Here is a 22289-nt window from a genome sequence, read left to right as displayed (position 1 = left end):
TCACAAAGCTCCGGGATTTTTTTTTTTAACTGTCCTTTAGACTTTTAATTAGCCCATGGCAGATGACACTGAGAATACAGAGAGTGAGCTCACATTTTCAGTCATGTGTGTGCCGTATACATTTCATTTTTCTTCCGAAGCTTTCTTGGGTTTTGAGTCCTCTCAATTTAAAGGACAGCTATCGAAATAATATGTTAAATATATCAATAAGGTTTGCAGTGTATTTCATTCTAGCTTCTGTTATGTTTGCCATTTGTGTCAAGACAGGGTGGCTTGTATTGCACTTCAGAGCTAATGCTGCTTGTGTTTAGTATAGAGGATGAGGGTTACTTTTTTAGCTGATGAATACTAAAAGCAGGGATAACGTAACAATAATCTGTGGTTGGTAAAAACAAATGTACTACTTACATTTGTGAGCTACATAAAATAAGCAATGTTCAACTATTACGGAATAAAATAATGTAATTTATTAACTGGTAAACAACAAACCAAAAATAAAGAATAATACAATTGTATCGTGCTGGAGATACGTAATAATAAATACGAAATAATCTAGGTGTTGAAGACAATAAAAATAACATAGGCCAATTAAAATATAATAGTAAAATAAAATAAAAAATATGTAAGCATTGTCACATGGTAAGAATAAGACTAAAATTTAAGACAAAATGAAAAAATAAAGCATAAAAGTAAAAAAAATCTCACTTATGTTCTGTTGTTTTGTTTTTTACCATGGATAACAAAAAGTGAGTGTAACTTACAGCTTGGAGACATTGCCATGATAAATGGGCATATGGTTCTGCTTCTTCCAGTAGGGCATTGGAAGTCAGGAGTGTGGCCGAGTTGAATCATTTTGCATGGCCAGGATATCCAGATTTTTACATATTTTTTAAAATTGCTAGACTTTTTTTTTTGTCTTTTACCTGTGTGCTTAAATTAAAAGAAGGTAACTCTGTGCCACTTCTACAATTTTGTACTTTTGGTTTTATGAAAAATCTTTGAGATAGATGTACAGTGTTTAGGGCCTCATTTACTAACGAGTTTTATCACTAAAACGAGTGATAGATATCACTGCATGATAAACGGCGCTTCAGCCAATCAGCTCCCAACTGTCAACTGGTAGAAAAATGACAGTTGGGAGCTGATTGGCTGGAGCACCATTTATCATACACAGTGAAATTCATCACTCGTTTCGGTGATAAAACTCGTTAATAAATGGGGGCCTATGTTTTAAATCATATGAGACAAAGAAAATGTAAATATGTAGTAAATATGATCCCGTTTTCTACATCTGTTGTTAGTTTGAAACTGATAAATCTAATGTTTTATGTTTTATCTTTATAGGTGAGCTTTCGGTAGATGATGCCCAGGACCCATTCCTTGTCAGCATCCATATTATTGCAGACCCTGGTGAGTCCAGATCTCTTCAAGGTGCCATTGATAAACTCCTGGCATGGATCCACCCTGATCTGCAGCTGTTCCGTGTCTCAGAAAGACGGATTTCCAAGAAAAAGAAGCTGAATAAGGCCTTTGCCGCCCAGCCTGCCCTCGCAGTCATTTTATTTTTGCAAGAAGAGTATGGGGAAGAGCAGATCTTGCACCTCTATGACTGCTTCCGGAAACCCCCCTGGCAGTTCCATCACACAGAGCGGGTCCTCGGTAAATTCCTCCCTTATATGCCCTGTAACCAAGACTTCTTCACCTTGACAAACGGAACCCCGTTGTGGGCCATTCGACAGGTGCATTACGGGAAGGAAATTATCCGCTTTACCATATATTGCAGTTATGAGAACTTTGAAGACATGATGAAAATGTATGAACTTATCCTGAAAAAAACTCTATGGAAGAAAAAGGCTGATTTTTGTGTGTTTCCAATATACTCCAATATGGATATAGATATTGAGTTTTCCTTAAAGAGACTCCTTAAAGGTCAACCCCCAGTGGCTCTGGAGTCCTCATTGCTGGAGTTTAGAGTAAAAGACTTCGGACAACTTATTCCTCTCTTGCCCAACCAGTGTAGCCCAATCAGTGAAGGTAGATGGCAGACTGAAGACCATGATGGCAATAAAATACTGTTGCAGGTAAATATTGATCCACACCCATACTGCTGGTTAGGAATCTGCTATCCAAGGCATAGCAGGATAGTCAGTGGTGCTCACACTAATATCGATTTGGGTTGGGTACGGGATGCCGGTGCTCGGGATCCCGGCGGTCAGAATCCCGGCCAGGTTAGAATGCTGACGCCCCCAGGTAAGTAAGCCTAACCTCTAACCCTCCCTCCCCGATGCCTAAACCTAACCTCCACCTAGTGCCTAACCCCTTACCCTAACCCTCCCACCAACCACAGTACTTACTTCGGGATGCTGGTGCCGGTATTCTGACAATTGTCGGGATTCTGGCTTCTGCATTCTGACCGCCGTAATCCCAGCGGTCGGCATTCTGACCGTATCCCTATCGATTTACCATGGTTAGCTTGGGATATATCAATAATTGACTTTAACTGTACACACTTGCTAATGCTTATCTGGCAAGGGAAATCGAAAAAAGACACAAATAGCAAACACAGAATAGAGGTACGCCTGGTACAGTGACAGACCGAGTTCAAGAACCCGCAGGACAAAACCAGGGGCCATTAGATGCTCATGTTAAATCCCTCCACTCCTCCAGTGCCATATCTACTAAGTACTTACTCAGCTACATATTCCTATAATTAATTTAAAACCACATAATAAAATTAATATTCTCTGTGAAAAATAGCTTACTTGCTGTACCCATAAGTGGCCAGTAATACCTGTGGACAGAGTGGTCTGTTTACTGATTTCCCTCCCCTGCAGTGATTGACTGAATGACCGTCTCATTGCCATTGCTGTTTACTTACAACCAGCTGATGATGCTGGGGAGGGAGCTATTTTCTACTTATCCACACTTGTTACTGGCAGCTATTGACCAAAACTGAAGACCAGAGAGTCATTACATGGACAGAGGACAATTGGCGTATCTAAAAACTAGTTACAGCAAAATAAGTCGTTTTTTAGTGTATAAGTTATTTTTTATTTAGTTAGTGTTTGCTCTTTCATTATTGTAAAAAGGGGATTTAGGGGTCTATTTACTAAGCCTTGGATAGAGATAAAGTGAACACAGATAAAGGGCCAGATGTAATAGGGTGAGAGTTTAGCAGTAACCTCTCACATTGGTCGAGTTTTATCTTCAAACTGAGAAAATATCTGGATGAGGCTGTAAATCGTGAGAGTCATTTTAGTCTAAAAACATGTGAGTTTCCCTGTTCTCCCGACTCTATTACATTGGCCAATTTTAAAAAGTGTGAGAGCATCCTGCTAAACTCTCACATTTTCTAAACTCTCACCTGTTACATTTGGCCCAAAGTCCCAGCCAATCAGCTCCTAACTGTCATTTTTCAAACACAGCCTGTGACATGGCAGTTAGGAGCTGATTGGCTGGTACCTTATCACAGTTTAACTCCTAACAAAGCTTAGTAAATAGACCCCTTAGTCTTTAAAATAAATTGAGTTGCGCTGCAAAGCACCTTGGTTTTGTGATGTGTTTGGGTGGTCTGCCCTGTGATGTTGAAGCACACTGTGTAAACATTTAAACAACACCTTAAAGACTCAGGAGCTCATTCAGAGTCAGTCGTGAGCACTGAGCACGCACAACCGACTCGATGTTGCCCCCACAGCGCATGCGCATGACGGAGCCGGCTCCGTCGTGCACACGCGCGAGACCCGGCTAACGACGGCCGCGCTCCGTCATTAGGCGTCTCGTAGCAGACGGGGCGAGCTGTCGATGTTGAGTGACAGCTGGCCCCGTTTGCTGGGCGGGCCGGGGGCGTGCCCGGCCAAACGGAGGCGTTCCAGTCGGAATGCTTACCGTTTGGGGGCGGCCCTACTGACATCACTGCTGATGTCAGTGGGGTACTTCCTGCTCGAACAGAGTAGGAAGCTCCCTGGGGCTTACGAGTGCCCAGACACTACCCTAGGGTCTGGTCGTAAGCTCCGATGGTCGCGATGGTCTTGACCATCGCGACCATCACCCATGTCAGTCGTTAGAGCTGTGTGTATTAACCCACAGCTTAACGATCGATAAGGAGGCGGCCGTTCAGGATGCAAGCGGCCACCCTGATTCAGAGCAACCGCTTGCATCTAACGACCGCCTCTGAATGAGGCCCTCACTTCCTACCACTATAGAATCATCATCCCTTTCAAGTAATGAATTGATCTATCGAAAGGGAATGCAGGTACTAGACGACATTGAACATGCCCAGATATTGGAGCAGGTGCTTGTACAGTATGTGTGTGTTTTTTCACTTTCGCTAAACTGCAAGTGACTTTCCGTCTGTTTGTAATCAAATTTCCTGCAACCTGATTCAGTGGTGAACTGCATCCTGCTGCAAAGCAGTACTCCAAATCACCTTTATCCATCAGGTGCCTCATCTCTTGTCCACATGTAGGAATTGGAAAGTACAAGAGCCTATAATAGGATCCTTCATGCTGAAGCCAGCTCGTAGCGCATTAGCAGTCTGAGATTGGATGATGACATACTCGTCTCCTCCTCACATTTCTGCCAGGAATAATCCGGCTGTGTAGCAAATCACCTTGCTTTATTGTCAGCTCTGCACTTCAGTTACAGTACAGTGATATTGTTTCTGTAGTGTGTTTTCTTCCCTCGCTATAGTTACAGGTGCGGTTGGCCAAAGGTGACCTGATATTTTAAAATATGTAGGGAGGCTGGAGGAGTAAGTATTGGCATTTGTGCTGAAATCCTCCTATAGATTCAATTGCAGGCCATTTTTTTAAATGGTAACACAAAATACTGAACATTTTTTAGTTCATAAGTTTCATTTACCTGAAAACACAAAGGGCTCTATTTACTACAATTCGCATTTTGAATGCAAACTTGAATGTATTGCGAATTCAGGCAATATCACAGGGATTTACTAAAAATCCCTTGCAGGGACAGAACTTGCGATAAAGCTCTGTCCCTGTGAATCCCCTCCGTAGCTTTATCACTGTACTTTCGCAAAAAATACTTTGACAAGTGCCCGAGCACTTACTATTTTTTTTTCTTTTTTTCAGTGTATCAGCGTGTGGTCTGTTTAGACCACACAGCTGATCACTGGGGCCGGCTCCGGGCTCTGCTCTGCCCGTTAGAGCAGAGCAGGAGTCCGGTAACCGAGGGAGACCCTGGATAACGCCACCTCCAGGTGGCATTATTATCACAGGGTTTCCCCGGTATTTTTTCACAATTTATATTTAGTAACTTTGGCCAGATCACATTTCCCATTACAATTATGGGAAATGCGATCTGCTTACTAAAAATAAATGATAATTAGGACTTGGAGTAGAATTTTACGAACTCTACTCCAATTGCCCTGTAATAACTATAGGTGATAGTAAAAATAATGTTAATAAATAGAGTCCAAAACAATCGATTACAAAAAGGCATCTTGTGACATTGTCAAGCATAAAGTTAGAATTAGTTATACGTTAGAAAGTATTATGTAGGAAATTGTATATACATTGTTATCTCAGTGAAATACCTGCTTTCTATGCTCTTCCACGAATGGCTCGGAAAGGTTTTCCTGCCATGTTTTTTTTTTTTTTAAAGAAAGAAAATGTTAAAAATAAAAAGCAGTACTTGGTAGTTTTGTGACTGCTGATATTAGCAACACATAGGCACTTTGAGCCCTGGGAACCCAGCAGGTACATGACCACTGATCAGCTATATACAGATTGTATATTCCGTGGGGCTGAAATACGCTGGAGCAGTGAGACACGGGCTCAGTTAGCGGCAGTGTGCGGTCACTATAGTCAGCTGTGCCTCAACATCGCAGATTTGTTTCTCTGAGCACATCTATTGAGCAAGAGGAAATAAACTACCGTGTTGGTGGTTCGCAAGGTGCTGAAGACGCTGACACTTGGCGGCCAATTGAATGTTCTCTTCGGAATCTCATTCCGTAGATGGAATTATATGAAAGTGTTTTTGTATGCAGCTTTCAAACTGCCATACATCTGAGGGTAATAATGTGATTTGTGCCATAAAGCTATGCTCAAAGCAGCGTAATGATGTATTTACACCATCGTGCTGTGGTGTACGGGACATTAACTGCCGCTCCCTACTTTATGGAAATCCCTTTTTTGTTTCCCTAAAGTGAGCTCTGACTAATCAGCAACTATGAATAAACCGCATCACTGGTCTAAGCATAACCTCATCAGGAGCCAAGGGTCAGAATTGCCATTTTTCAAAGCCACAGCGTCAAAGGCGATTTTGGCCACTGGATTTAAAGGGGCAGTAATATTAAATACAAAACAGATAGTCGTTTGTATTATTGCCTTATTAAATCCAACGGCCGAAATTGCTGAAAACGAGACTACTTTGAAAAGCGCTGTTTAGTATATTAAGCCTTGAAACAAAGGGCCTGATTCACTACGGAACGCAACTGCGAATGCAATAGCGATTACACACGCAGTTCAGCTGCGATAGTATGCTAATCCATTGCAATTGCAATGCTGCCGCTGGACTAAACACTTTACCTTACACACATCCGTAATGTTTAGCAATACTGCGAAAACATCGGTACAGTCGAGTACCATCACAGCCTCATGCACACTTGCACAAGCCCTGACCTTACTCAGAAATTGCTAACTTCCTCTCTGAGCCCTCAGGCTGCGTAGGGCATCGCAGTGGATAATTCATGCACGCTCCTGTAATGGCGTACAAACGCACTAGTATGCCTACGTTCGGCCGACCATCCCCCGTCACCATCCACAAATGGCACTTCCTTTCAATCACTTTGCAATTGCTCTGCATGGTCACTGCGATCGCAGTGGATGGTTCACGCACTGCGATGCATGCGCAGTATGCAACAGTCGGCCGATTGCGTGCATATTAGCAACTGCGTTCCTTGCTGAATTAGGCCCAAAGACAGCAGTGCTAGTGATAGAAGTAGTGTACATAGGCCCTGATTCAGAGCCGGACACTCTGACAGAGCCGGACGCTCTGAATCAGGGCGTCTTTGTTTGTTTTTTTTGTTTTTTTATGGAGTGGCCTCCTGGCTGCTCGCATTGCTGTTGCCACCCACAGCTAATGCGAGCGGCCAGGATGATGGTCGCGATGGTCAAGATCATCGCGAGCATTGGGCTTGCGACGAGACCCTTCTGGTAGGGTCTTGTGGCTGCAAGCCCCAGAGAGCTTTCGGCTCAAATAGAGCCGAACGCTGTCCCACTGACATCACTTGTGATGTCAGTGGGGCCGCCCCCAAACGGTAGGCGTTCTCATGGGAACGTCTGGGCAGCCACCCCCCAGCCCGCCCACCAAAGGGGGCGTGCTGTCACTCAACATCGACAGCACGCCCCCTTTGGTGCGAGACCCGGAGCGACGGATTGCCCGTCGCTATCCAGGTCTCGCGCATGCGCACGATGGAGCCGGCTCCGTCGTACGCATGCGCTCTGGGCCACCATCGACCCAGTTGCGAGCGCTCAGCGCTTGCGACCGGGTCTGAATCAGGCCCATAGTACATTGATTTGTACTGGTTTGGAAAACATTTTTACAATATTAAACAACTGACAAATACATGGGGTAAATATTTTTCTTCCTTAGTGCAGTCAGCTGATTTCGGTCACTTGCTCAAACACACAATATTTGCAAACTTAGTGAAATCTATATACATATTTAATTTGCAGGCATTTTGTAAAATAAGCCCGCCTGCGGAATATATTATTCAGGAAATTGTGTGACTATTAAAATGATTTTTTTATATGAGAGCTGGTATTGAAATTACCCTCCAGGTTCAGAGGATATCTAGAATGTGCTAAATATATTGACAGCCCACTGCTTGGAAAAATAATCACTATTCCTAGTAAGCATGTAAGTCATATCCTGTATGTTACTGCAACTGAATTTGGCTGCAAATTTTTATATTACTAAGTGAGCTTTGTAAGTTTTATACACTTTTTTTACATTTCCATTAAAGTATAACACCACTCAAATGTAATAACTTAGCTTTGGGTCGAGCACATTTATCATAAGTATAATTTTGTCTTCTCTAATTAATATAAATATATATATATATATATATATCCCCAGCCTCCTGGATCCTGCCCACTACTCTGGGGAAGGGGTACCGCTGCAGCCGATGATAGAATAGTTTGTGCTATCAGTAAGATTTGTTTGCATGGTGCAGCCTGTTTAATAAGATTTGCTGCGGTACTTGTACTGCCTTTATATGTGTTCCACTGCAGGATGGGCATATGAAAATCAGGATGGGTACGGGATGCCGGCGCTCGGGATCCCAGTGGTCAGAATCCCGATGCCGGCATCCTGACCACGTTACAATCCCGACGCCTCCAGGTAAGTAAGCCTAACTTAACCCCTATCCCTAACCCTCCCTCCCCTCAGCCTAAACCTAACCTCCCCCCTAGTGCCTAAACCTAACCCTCCCTTCCCGCAGCCTAAACCTAACCCTCCCCCTAGTTCCTAACCCTGACTCTCCCCCTAACTCCAGTACTTACCTTCAGGATCCCAGCAGTTGGAATGCCGGCGCTGGTATTCTGATAAGTGTTGGGATTCCGGCGTCAGCATTCTGAACGCCAGAATCCCCGCGGTCGGAATTATGATAGCATCCCATTAAAAATGCATTTATTTAAATTCAGTAATATTTACCAATGTTTTACCAAACTTATAATGTTGACATGTTTAACACTAATCCTAATTGAATCCTAACCCTAAATTCATGTGTTGACATTTTGGCTGTCAACATCAACATTGTGAATGTCGACATGTTGTATGGCCACATCTTGAGCGTCAACATTTAGATTCCGGCAACATGGTGACTGCATGCCGTTTAGATAACATTTGGATCTTTATACAGTGTCCTGAGTAAATTGTCCTATCCATGATGATTACTGTGTCACTAGTTGTCCTTGAATCATCCAAATATATGTGTCCTACTTTAAAGGGAATCTCTTGTGGATACATTTTTGTTACTGTAACTCATGGCTTTTTTACATGTTTTTTTATGTCTTGTTTTTCTGATTGTACTTTATATATGGTGATAATGCCACTAGAGGGCACTGTGTATCTATGGAAAGCCTATAAACTATACCAGTGGTTCTCAAACTCGGTCCTCAGGACCCCACACAGGTCACGTTTTCCAGGTCACCCAGCAGGTGCACAGGTGTACTCATTACTCCCTGACTTTTTTTTAAAAGAGCCAATTATTTCACTTGTGATTCTGGTTCTGATTCAGAGCCGGACACTATTTGCGCTCGCTCGTTCAGAAAAAAGGGGTGGCTATTCAAATGAACCGTTCGCTCTTTGCGGTCTGTTCACGCCTCTAGTTCTGAACGAGCAAACAGAACTTGCGGTCGTTTTTTGGAAAACTACGCCCCCTGGCCGCTCGCATCCTACATCATGTCCGCTATTTATTAGATTAATCGAGTACATCGACCAGCGTATGAACTGCTCGCTATTCTTGTGGTTGGTTTTTCCTACCACAATCTTGCGAGCAGTTCTGACTATAAAATAACCCAGTGACGTGGTCAATGACGCTGCTGTATTAATTATGCACACCCATAAAACGCCCGTTTTGACCTTTAAGCACGCCTGCGTTCTGATCTCCACTCCCCGTTTTCAAGCGCCTTCCCCTGTTACCACCCACATACGCCTCCTCATGTCACTCAAAATAGCAGGCATTCGCTATTTAGCGAACAAACGATTTTCGGCCGCACTGACTGGTTCGCGCATGCGTATTACGATCCGTACGCATGCGCAGTTGTGCAAACATCGCTCGGAACGAACGAGCGGCCGCTTACGAGCGGCTCTGAATCAGGCCCTCTGTGAGGAGAACCTGTGTACTATACCAGTGTGCACACTAACATCATGGACAGCTATTTCTGTACATGTTATACAACTTCTATAGGCGTAATTGTCAATGTGACGGGAAAGATAAAACTCAATGCAGAGCTTCACAGAATAGACAAGAGCTGTAAATGGCACCAGAAACCTTTTATTATTACATCTGCAATCTTTGGATAACTACCTTACAATCTTTGGGGTCTATTTACTAAGCAGTGTTAGGAGACAGAATGAAAAGTGATAAGAAAGTGATAAGGTGCCAGCCAATCAGCTCCCAACTGTAGTTTTTCAAACACAGCCTGTGAGATGATAGTTATCACTTTCTTATCACTTTTCACTCTGTCTCCTAACACTGCTTAGTAAATAGACCCCTTTATCTGTTACATGCATGTATTGAAGGAGTGGGTACGTTCCATTTCATCATATGGACGCTTCAGTTTCCCTTCTCTGTCTGCATTACCTGGCTATTGGATAAATTAGGACCAGTCACACATGAGTAATAAACAGGTGCCGCCTACACGGATGGCATTTAATTACTGATCTTGTATAAGACTGTGACATGTGTTTGGTAGCATATTGATTTGGGAATCTGCATGAAAAGTGGTGGTTGCATAATTTATATAGCATTTTGATGCCTTGCCAGTATTGCTTGAAAATAACAATGTAATAATGTAGTCTATTGTCTATTGGCTTTATTTAATTTTCTTAAAAGCCAAATATAAATGATTTTTCTTGATTAGCAATAGTTTTTCCCCAGCTAATTTATACAGATCTGTCACACGCTGCTTGCAGCTTTTCTTAACAACTTGCCTGGCGATGCCCTATGTGATGCGATGGCAGGTCCGCTTTCCCTGCTGCCAATCACATCCCATGTCACTGCAGGCGTTGATGCTCTCCGGCACCCTGTAAGAGGAAATACTTTCCTCTCCCTGAAGGGGCCAGGCTGTGACGTCGTCGGTCACTGACCGCTGACATCACATGCTTTCTGTGCGTTCCAGATTGCCTTGCAATTGGCACTGCCACTGCCTCCCACTACCGCTATCTCACATCCGTAATACTTGCAACCCTTCATAAACATCGGTGACATCGAGTACCATCGGTCCCTCACGGAGAATTACAGCAGCCCTGACCTAACTTCGTTGCACTCAGTGAGTACTCAAGCCACGTATACAATCGTAATGACTAATTTATGCACACCCATGCAACGGCGTTCAAACAGTCACCACCCCCAAACGCTCACTGCCTGTCAATCACTCTGCGATGGCTCTGCGTGGTCTCTGTGTGATGAGCGATTCTTGATTTGGGGTGGGATTTGATTTTACAGTGGGGGCCTATGGATCTATATATATATATATGTATAGAGTACAGAATCTGCGGCACTCAAGCGGGTTTCACAACAATAATAACAATGACACCAAATCAATCTTCAACGTTTCGGAGTTTAATCCGTCATCAGGAAGAATATGAGAAATACAAAAGCATCACTTACCTAAATACATGTTTTCAAACTCTGAACCCATCACCGATCGCGCGCCATGCTCGGGCGCCGGGCGGGACCATCCTCCAGCCACGACGTCACTCCCGGAAGTGAACAGCCAGGGTCCGGCCCCCACCAGCGTCTGTAACCATGGTAATCCGCGATACACCGCTACGTGTCTAATATAAGCAAAGTGTACAGAGGACAGTCAGATGGTCACTAAGATAATAATATCATTGTAAAAATACAATGTATCATCACATAACTTAAGAACTATATTTTAAATTGATGTTATAATGTAACTACCTCTTGGCTTGGTCTTAGGAAATAACAATATTTCTATATTCATACATTCAATAAAAAGCATATCGCTAGCACTGACAAACCCATGTATGGTGCTGCTGTAGACATATCCCCATACAAAATAAGAGAATATCTATAAGTATATCTATCACAAATATATTAAGAGACTACCTATATCTTATGCCTCTCAATAATTAAATCCACAAGTAGCAAATCCAATCCCCCACCATTAAATATGGGAGATAATGAGTTAATATAACATCGTAACTACAGGAAAGCACTATATGTTAAATATTCATTGAGGCCCCGTGGAGATACCGTGTCGAGTCTGTGAATCCACTGGGTCTCTAATTGAAGCAATCTCTTGCCTCTGTCTCCCCCTCGTATATCCTCCGGCACGTGATCAATGATCACATATTTCAACGTAGATAGACTATGTTTAGCTAACAAGAAATGTCTTGCTACTGGCTGGTCTATATCTTTTTTGTTACTGTTATTAAGTGCTGCCCGGATGGCCGATCTATGGAGGGCCATCCTTTCTTTAAAAGAGCGGATCGTTTTACCCACGTAGCATAAGCCACATGGGCACTTGATCAGATAGACCACATAGCTACTAGAGCATGTTAAGGGATAACGAATTGAAAACTTGACACCATACATGCTACACTTAATTAAATTTAAAAAAAAAATCTGACCCTTTTTGTGTGAAAAAAAAATTATCAATTAAGTGGTTACAAAAATAAAATTTGGAATAGTTGTGCCTGAGAATTGCACTTACCTTCACTACTACAGTGGACTTAAAGATGTATTTATTATTGTTATTGGTTTTCATTTTTATAGTTGGAGTGGTATAAAACATTAAATAGCCATTTGACACAATTTAAAAACCCAAAATACTTTTATTAGGTCCACTAATACATTTCTAGATTGATTTCCTATGTCAGTTAGGTTTCTTATGTGGTACAGTCTGATTTCCCCAAAATGTGCTGTACTTTTTCGCTAATTTCACCATGCGCAGGTTTCACATGAATGCGTTTTCACGTCTTTTGCAATACGATGATGCGAAAAACAGGAGCACGCATAGACAAAAGACATGAAAATATTGCACCAAAATTGTGTGAAAACTTGCCCGACGTTACCTTCACTACTACAGTGGACTTAAAGATGTATTTATTATTGTTATTGGTTTTCATTTTTATAGTTGGAGTGGTATAAAACATTAAATAGCCATTTGACACAATTTAAAAACCCAAAATACTTTTATTAGGTCCACTAATACATTTCTATATTGATTTCCTATGTCAGTTAGGTTTCTTATGTGGTACAGTCTGATTTCCCCAAAACGTGCTGTACTTTTTCGCTAATTTCACCATGCGCAGGTTTCACATGAATGCGTTTTCACGTCTTTTGCAATACGATGATGCGAAAAACAGGAGCACGCATAGACAAAAGACATGAAAATATCGCACCAAAATTGTGTGAAAACTTGCCCGACGTTAAGTTTTCACTTTTTCGCGTCTAATTGAATTCCCCCTAAGTCTTTGAAAACAGTAGCACATACCTGAACCCAATACAAATATTGATTATACTAAAGTATAGTACTGCATTCTACAGTAATTAGCTCCTGCAGGCCACACATGAATATTATAACATGCACATGGCCTGCACTCTAAGGGGTCAATTCAATTAGACGCGAGGGGGGCGAGTTGCCATTGTAACAGCATGTTAACGCTGCCCATGGCCCCACAACTTGTCCTTCCTCGGTCCGATCTCGCCCCAGGCTTGTTGATTTTTGTATCCAGCTCTATGGGGCTGCAAATGAAAATCAACGAGTCAGGTAGTGCTGTGAGTTTCGCGTCTAATTGAATCGACCTCTAACTAGCAACAGAAAATACTAGTTAATACACCAGCTACTGAGAAAATTCTGTCTTTTTGAATATTGTTCTAGTTCGTGATAAGTGAATTTATATTGCAATGTGTTTATATTGCATTGAAATCTGCTGGCTCTATATAAGTAATTGTACATAATAATTGTGTTAGGCTATTTCTTCTCCTCAATGTGTGAACCCCAACCTCTACCATTTCAAGTGAGACGGGACAGCCTTTGGAAAGGAGGACTGGTCATGGGAAGCGGGGGTTTGGGATGGAGCCATGGGAAGGGGGGGGTCGAGATGGGTCAGAGATGTGATGGGATAAGGGGGAGAAACAAAAAATGGCAGCTGCTCAATCAATCTGGCAGTACTTTTCAGGTGCATGAAAGGGAGGGGTCATACCAAGTAGAAAAAAAAGGGGGGGTTTAGCCCCTATTGTTCCTCAGCACACTGAATAATACTTGCAACAATATATGAAGACTATATGTTAATAGAAATTCAGAGATATTAGTTGCATGCATTTGCAAATACATGGGAAGCTGCTAGGCCACGTCACGGCTTCTCTGTCACTAGCAGTCCCTAACACTAAGGGGTTCACGTCCGGGGCGCTGAGCACCCCAAAAAACGTCCAGCCCAGGACCCTCCCAGGGCATCACACGAAAAATGGAAAAAGAGTAACAGTGCAGTGTAAAGTATAGATGTGTGCGAGTAGTTAATAAGTGTTGAAAAAGGGGTTAAAAATATATGTGAAAAAATTACATGAACAAAAAACAAACATAAAAGGTGATGTGAAAAGTAACTATGTGTATTAAGTGGTGATGCCCTGAGGAGGCCCAGCCAGAGCAGCCCCTGGGACCCTACGCCCAAACACTCAGGAGTAGTACAGAAGAGAGTGGTGGGGCAGCCAGAAAGGGGGCGGGCCGAGCGGGGTTGGATAGTGAGGTGACTTGGCATATGCCAGGTCCGTTAAACTAGTAAGTAATCTTTGTTTGAATTTTTCTCATAGCAGGTTCACCGCTTGACCAGGAAATCAGTATGGAAACATCAAAGTTATTTATCTAGAAACATGGCTGGGACTCCAACCTTTAGCCGAATTCCTCACAGTCATAGAGACAAATGCGACCAGAAGAAGAGGCACCTCAGCATTGGTCAGCTCCCAGGATTTGGTGTCTCTCAGCAGGACTTCTCCAAAATCCGTGTGGAAAGTACCCATTGTTCAATCCAGGGCACCGCGGCGCAGTGGTTTCAGCGAAGCAAGTCCCTGTTGTGCTTGCCAACCCTGAGCTCTTTCCCATCATGTGAATCTTTCCCCTTCAGTGAGCCCCAACACTTTTATAAACATGAGCCCCGGGTGTTCCAAGCGCCGATATGGCGAAGCAGCCCTCGTATCAACATCGATGACCTGGAGGGAGTCCAAGAGACCGATGTGGACACAGGCATGAAGCTTTCCAGCTCAGACCTATCAGTGGTGTCTGCTTATTCACCTCTGGATGGGTTGTCCACTGACTTACAAGCTTCTCTTCCTTCACGCGGAGAAGCAGACTCCCAAAACGACACATTCGCTTCAAAGAATAAGCTCCGTGAGCTTTCATATGAGTCATGCAATTCGGTTTCTGGAAGGTCTTCCTGCTCTTTCATATCCTCCATATTCCCCGATATATCTGGCTCTGGTTTGCTGACTGAGTCACAGAAAGACGTTGACAGCCATTACCAGAAATCTGCAGAGGTCACCACAGATCTGACAGAGACCGTAGGCACCGAAGAGGAAGAATTTTTTATCTGATCTCTCACTTGGCCAAGTTCCTCTGTAGCATATGTGTATAAATATACATCTCGTGACAAGTCCGATCATAACATCCTAAATCTGTAATGTTTTTCCTAATACTATTTCTAAGTATATGCTTAGCTCAAGGAGATAATATTGTACTATAGAGAGGGTTTTCTTCGTTAACAGTACACAATGTTTGTGCTGTTCAGTGTAAATATAACATGAAAACTCAGTATATTTAGTAACGAGCTATCTATGCGGAATTTAAATTATTTGGACAATTTTCACCATGTGAGCTGCTAATAGCACTGATAGCAAAGTGGGTAACAGACCAGTGACCTGTTATAGGGATTGTGCCTTATTGTGTTACGCTAATTGTAGAATTTAAACGTAAAAGGGATTTATCTTTAAATTAATGTTTTTAGTACATAGCAACAAAATAGAAAATTTCTGCTATGTATCCCTATATTCTATGCACAGCGGAAGGGGGGGGATTCTTTCCTTTTTTTTTTTTAACTGTTGAAAAGCCTGGACGCAGAGAGATGCAATATAATACTTACTAACCATATAGAATACATGAACTTTGTTTCATATATGATCATTTTACAGAAATGTTTTTCAATATGCAGCAAAATTTATATCTGGAATGAAGATAGGAGGACATTCCAATTTTACATGACAATAGAGTGTCATCACCTGTTGGATTATTTCCCAGGTCTGCGATGTCTGTCTGTTCCCACATCTGACCTGTGCTTGCAGTTTAGGATGATTCCATTTATTCATATAAGGGCCAGCTTCTAAGTCGTACCAAGTGCAAAAGTCTGCAGATGCTAAAGCGGGCATCTGCCTGTCTATGCTAGTACCCATGCACTGCCCACTGTTTTTTCGTCCATCCTCATTCATATAGGCCCTTGCACTTCCCTGTGATGGGAGCAATAGAGCATCTGAAACAGGCGTCCCATCTGTGTCTGCCTGCTACAATCACACTCAGGACAATCCTACAAATGTAATTTCCGTGCACCCGCCCAGAAATGTCCATTTCATGGTCCACTTGAAATCAAACTGGTAACACTGCGGACACTTTTTGTGACACCTGCAGGCCGCGTGTGCTGCTCCTGATGCTTGCGCAGTGCGCGGAAAATCACGAGATGCGTCCAGTTTGCTCTTGTGTCCGGCTCAGAAGCAGGTCCAGACTCAGTATCAAAAACACACGTGCACCTACCAAGGCTCCATTTATTTCTCTGCCTGCAGCGATCTCCCTTTCTGTACACAATGTCTTCCTAATTGTTACCTTTCTGTCTTCATCCCTCCTATTTCATCATGTCACCTCATTCTAGAAGCCCTCGTAGCTGTAGAAATGCTGCCACCCAGCTCTCTGTGGATATATGTGATCTATCTGTGGGGCTGATTCGGGCACAGCAGCCCTGTGTGTCTGCATCTTTCGGCGGTTGCCTGTTTGTGGCTTTGTGCAAATGCTGTGATAAGGCACTACCCTGGTGTACATCCGTGCGTCCAAATCCGCCAGGACTGAGACGCCCACTGTCAGCGTTCACAGATGCTGAAATGTGGACGGGTGTAGCTTTAGACGCCACCATCGGTCGCACAATTGAAACTTGCAGCCACCCTATGGCACGTGCAGTTTCTTCGACCGAGTATGGCCTCATGTGAGCGGCTGAGCACCCCTGTACGCAACTGCTATCACCCACACGCCCATAAGATGGACCATCTCCATGTGTCCACTTAGCCACCTCCCTGTCACCACCAAGGACTGCCCAATACATTTCCAACACAATTCTGAGACAGCGTGTCTCAATCACAACTGCGCACACACGCTATCTGGGCGCATGCAAAGTGCAACATAGATACATGCGCAGAAGGAAACAATTGCTTCACTGCGTCTGACATCGGCAGTGCGTGCGACTCAGGGTCTCTGTCTCTTGCCCCCTCTGTCTTTTGCCCCCTCTGTCTTTTGCCCCCTCTGTCTCTTGCCCCCTCTCATTTGTGCATGGTCAGATCTGATAAGATTTTCACCATTTCATTCATGTTTCTTAGATACAGGGCTTCCAGTACACAGTACCTTAAATGTAGATGTTACTACTAACATATAAAGTATTACTATAACCTCCCTCATCCTGGTACTATTACTACTTCCCAAACAACATCCTCTCCATGGCCTGACGTTCGCACGTTCTTTGTGGACGCAGAGTTTAAAGTGGGGATACATAGATATCAATGGCCTGAGAATGAAGTAAGATGTAATATACATGTAAAATAATAGATATTGACAGGTTCACTGTAACTGCACAACAATTCAGCAATTGAAAGTGGCTTCGTACATTAAAGATTCATCTCTTATACAGTAATTTATTTATGTCTGCCTCTCTGATCAAAGTACAAGTTATATAGCACATTATCCTTGATATTTCAGGTTAATAGGTTTTTATTATTTGGTTTTTTTATGAACGCTTAGGGGTAAATTTACTAAAGTGTGAGTTATTGGAAGTGGAGATGTTGCCCATAGCAACCAATCAGATTCTAACTATTCTCTTCTAGAAGGTGCTAGATAAATGCTAAGTAGAATCTGATTGGTTGTAATGCTCAACATCTCCACTTCTTAGTAAATATACCCCTTAGAGTACACGAGTTGGTGTATTTTATGATGGGCATCAAATGAAAGCAGTCCACACATAGAAATGATTCTGAATAAGCAAAAAAGAGCAAGTTACTGTGCACCTTGGTAAAACCATGCTGCACTGCAGGTGGGGCAGAGAGATTTAAATGTGAGAGGGGCTGTCCAGTATATGTGGGCTACATGCAAAAGTAGCCATTATTTACCCTGCAGGCAAAAATAATAAATGTATTTCCACCCCTTGCATTGCAACATGGTTTGTTCCAGATACAAAGTTTCTTTTTTATTTGCCCCAACCCATGGAGTGATCTGGTCAGTCTATATGAGAGTTTTCTATGTCTGTAATTTGGATACCAGAACTAATGCTAGAATCCCTTTAGCACTTAACAGGGAGAAAATACTATTGCCTTATTGAAAATAAACTATGTTTAACCCTTTGCAAAGCATGGTGCCTTTGTTTACAGAAGGGTTATGCATTTATGCAATTAACATGATGTAAAGAACTAAAAGATATTAGCAGCATACTGATAGGTGAGTGTACTTCCATGTGCTGTAACACTGCTGCTCCATAGCGGGTATTGCTCTAGTAGAAGGAACTCTAACCGCTCTGTGACGTTTGCCGTCACCCATTGAGTAGTTGCAGCAACCAAAAATGTTTACTAATAAAAGTATAAGTGATATTTTTTTCCGCTTTGTTTCTTCTTTTATGTGTCCTTTATTATAATAAAGTTTATGCCTCTTAGAAATATACAGAACATACAAGCGAGACACAACAGAGGCCACTCTCAAAATGGCTGAACATTGCATATATTTTACATTGAAGATTTTGTTTATTCTTTCAACGTGTTCACACCTGGATATGTCAGTAGTTTATTTTGTACTAATTAGTGTGGGTGTACTCTTCTCCATGGTTATCCTGTCATGGGATCGGTATGACAGGAGAAGCCCGACAGTAGGAGATCCTGATGCCGGCTGGTAAATACCCTAACCCTCCCCTTGTCCCCCCCTAACCCTCCCTTAGGGGTGCCTAACCCTAAAACTCCCAGAGTGGTGCCTAACCCTAAGTCCCCCCCGGGGGTGCCTAAACCTAAGCCCCCTTCCCAAACTCTAAACCTAACCCTAGGGGGGGGTGCCTAACCCTCCCCCATAGGGGTGGTCAACCCTAACCTCCCCCCCAAAACCTAGCCCTGCTACATTTCCTAAACCCCCCCCCCCTCCCCCACGCGGCTAATGCTATGGACGCCCCAGACTTAGCTCGTTCGGGCTTTTGTCCTTCGGTGTCGGGATTAAGTTAGGTGTGGGTATTTCGATGCCTATCTTAAGTCCCCCGTCGGGCTTCTCCTGTCGGGATATAGACCGGCAACATTTAGTCCGCCGGTCTATGAACTTCATTCCTCTGTCATGGCTGGTAGTTACTCGTCGTGGTTACTATACAGGAGTACCTTTATATAAATTTCTCACCTGCGACACGTACCAGTATTCTATGCTCACCGTCTATAGCAGACTGTAGTCACAGTCAGCGTAGGGCTGGGGCACAAAGGGCCCACTGGGGGAATACAGAGGCAGGGCCTCATATTTAAGGGGTGTGGGAAACCCCCACACTGGCTTGGCTAACATTGGAGAGTGCATGGCCTGGGCCCCTTTTTAAATAGAAATACTAATAGTACATGCATGATAATGTACCACATTGATGAACAATGCACTGTAGTAGTCCTGGGAGTGCAGTATAATGTAACATATGTATAATAATAACGCACATAATGGTGATCATGTCTACAGAAAAGACATGAATGTACTGTTCATGTAATAGTGGACTCCTAGAGGAGGGGGTGGGTCTGGGCCCACCGGGGATTTCCCTTGTACCCGCGTGGGCCAGCCTGACCCTGGTCACAGTGAGAGTAAGGAGATGATTCATCCAGCGTTATGGGGAGTTCTGGTATCAGCACATTATGTGTGCTGATACCGCTTCTCCCTCATGTATTAATGTAGGGTTGGCCCCTGTCATTATCGGTGCTGATATCTATAAGATAGCACATCTATGTGCTGCCCGATGTATGAACGGTCAGTGGCACTGACCATTCCGACAGCTGCAGCTGTCGTTCCCCTACACCACAGCAGGGAGTGTACTCTCCCAGGCTGCAGCGGCTGTCAGCTCCGGGCTACACATGAGATCTCGTGACGTTTCCTGCGCTTGCCCATTGGAGCCGGCTGGGAATGGAGACACAGTGCGTCAGCACTAGGCTGATGCGCTGTGGGAGAAAAAAAGTGTTATGGAGTCCGCACTAGTAAATCTAAATAGTTATGCAGAGTAGAAGTAAATAATCAAACCAACGTCTTGGTCTTAACCAATACAACTTTGTAAGACACTTTGTTGGTGGTGTTACCAGACAACATTTGTGAAAGACACAATCATACCATAGTTGCAAAGGAGCAGAAGAACAAAATAGTCTTTCTGGTGCACTCTTGAATGTGTATAGTAAATAGTCAAAGAAAGTATAATTATGGAAACACAATATTTAACCTTTATTAATTAACCTATATTAATAAAGGGTGTATTAGAGATACACTCCTTGTTACCTAGGTTCAAAAAAGGACAATAGTAATAATAAAATTGTTATATATACATCACTATAATTAGTTTACATAATGTATTTATGGATTTATCGCATAAAGATGGTACTGTAATAGTTATTGTGGCGAAAATATGTCACTCAAACAGATTCCCTATTGTACTCATTCATTATCATTACATTGTTTATTAATAGGGAAGTGGAGTAGATATCCACCTTATTTTGATGTGTAAAATACACAGATTTAATTCTTTGAATTGGTATTCAAACACATCAATATCAAAGCAGTCCTATCTTTTTGCTAATCATTTATTCACATAATTGATAACGATAGAACTAAAAAAAGGGATAAAACATAAGCATAAAGAACATCATACCCTTATTTATTTGTCCAATCGGTATCAAACCTGAAATTTCATTCTTTAAGAAGTTGCTTCTCAAAAACATTTTGCACATAATTGGTAACAGAGGTAATATGATAGGTGAATGAATATGTGAATGTACTGGTTATATCAAACAAAGGGTACACCAGTTTGAATACACATCAGGTTAATAGCATATTATAAATGGACATAGGATAACCTGAATGATTAGTTCACACATTAGTATGAATGAATATGACGGAATCAGTATGATTCAAATCCCTGCAGCGGCAGCCCGACACAGGTGGAAATTCCGAATGTCGGAAGGTAAGTATAAACTGACCTACCCCCTAACCCTCCCTTAGGGGTGCCTAACCCTAACCTCCCCCCCAAGTGCCTAACCCTAAGTGCCCCCCTGGAGCCCTAAGCCTAACCCTCCCCGCGGCTGTCCGTGCCCGGCATCCCTTCAATCTGTTTCCCGGCGTAGGTAAAATGACAGGCGTCGAGATATCGACACCTGTCATTTAACCCTTGCCGGGATTAAGCAGTCGGTAAACTGGCGGTCCCGAAAATGACCTATATGAGCTTTATACAGAATGCTCAAATACATACACGAAAAATACACAAAATATCTAGATAACTATTACTTAAGAGAGCATATATTCTCCTGTAAGTTTCTACAGGGCTATCCATGCAGAAAGCCTTGGTCTGCATATCAAGCGGATACAATTACCATCAATCACACATTGCTTATTGGTCTCAGGACATATGGATAGCCCTGTAGAGAATAGCCTTTATCAACCTTAGTAAGTCACAGCATTAAGGAAAGCCCAGGGAAAAAGATATATTACACAACTTCTGCTTTCCCTTGTCTAAATATATCGAACAAGGGATGTGAGAGAGGTGAACATAATCCCCAGGGTAACAACAGATAGAGCGCTTCTGCTGTCCCCACTCCTGACAGTATCTTCCCCCTGTGACTGATTGAGCATTGCAGAGGGAGAGTCTTAGTCCGGCTGGGAGGTATACAATCGGGAAGCCGGCTGCCTTAATACCGGCAGCCGGCTTCCCGACTGTCATATCCCGGCGAGGGTGAAATGCCGGGCGTTTAGATGTAGACGCCTGACATTTCCCCGACGCCGGGAAACCAGCGCCGGCATCCCGATTGAAGGGATGCCGTGCGCCGCGAGCGGACAGCCACAGGGGGGGGAGGGTTAGGTTTAGGACACCCGGGAGGGACTTAGGGTCAGGCATCCCCCCAGGAGGGTTAGGCCCAGGGGACTTAGGGTTAGGCACCCCCCGGGGGACTTAGGTTTAGGCAGCGGGGAGGGGGGGATTTGGGTTAGGCACTTGGGGGGGAGGATAGGGTTAGGCACCCCTAAGGAGGGTTAGGGGGTTAGGTTAGTCAATACTTACCCATCGACAATCGGGATTTCCAG

General features: G+C 43.2%; 1 protein-coding gene across 1 annotated transcript in view; it reads left to right on the top strand.

The window, feature by feature from the left end:
- Positions 1-18509, top strand: part of FAM124A (family with sequence similarity 124 member A) — a 78029-nt gene extending 59520 nt beyond the window's left edge. The window contains exons 3-4 of the mRNA XM_088469236.1: positions 1345-2081; positions 14528-18509. Coding sequence (XP_088325362.1) covers positions 1345-2081; positions 14528-15304 — 1514 coding nt within the window. The 3' untranslated portion in view covers positions 15305-18509. The remainder of the gene's footprint in view (positions 1-1344; positions 2082-14527) is intronic.
- Positions 18510-22289: the final 3780 nt, after the last annotated feature.

This window comes from Taudactylus pleione, unplaced genomic scaffold, assembly GCF_031769625.1.
Source record: "Taudactylus pleione unplaced genomic scaffold, aTauple2 ptg000089l, whole genome shotgun sequence".
NCBI lineage: Eukaryota > Metazoa > Chordata > Amphibia > Anura > Myobatrachidae > Taudactylus > Taudactylus pleione.
This window is presented reverse-complemented; position numbering and strand designations above follow the sequence as displayed.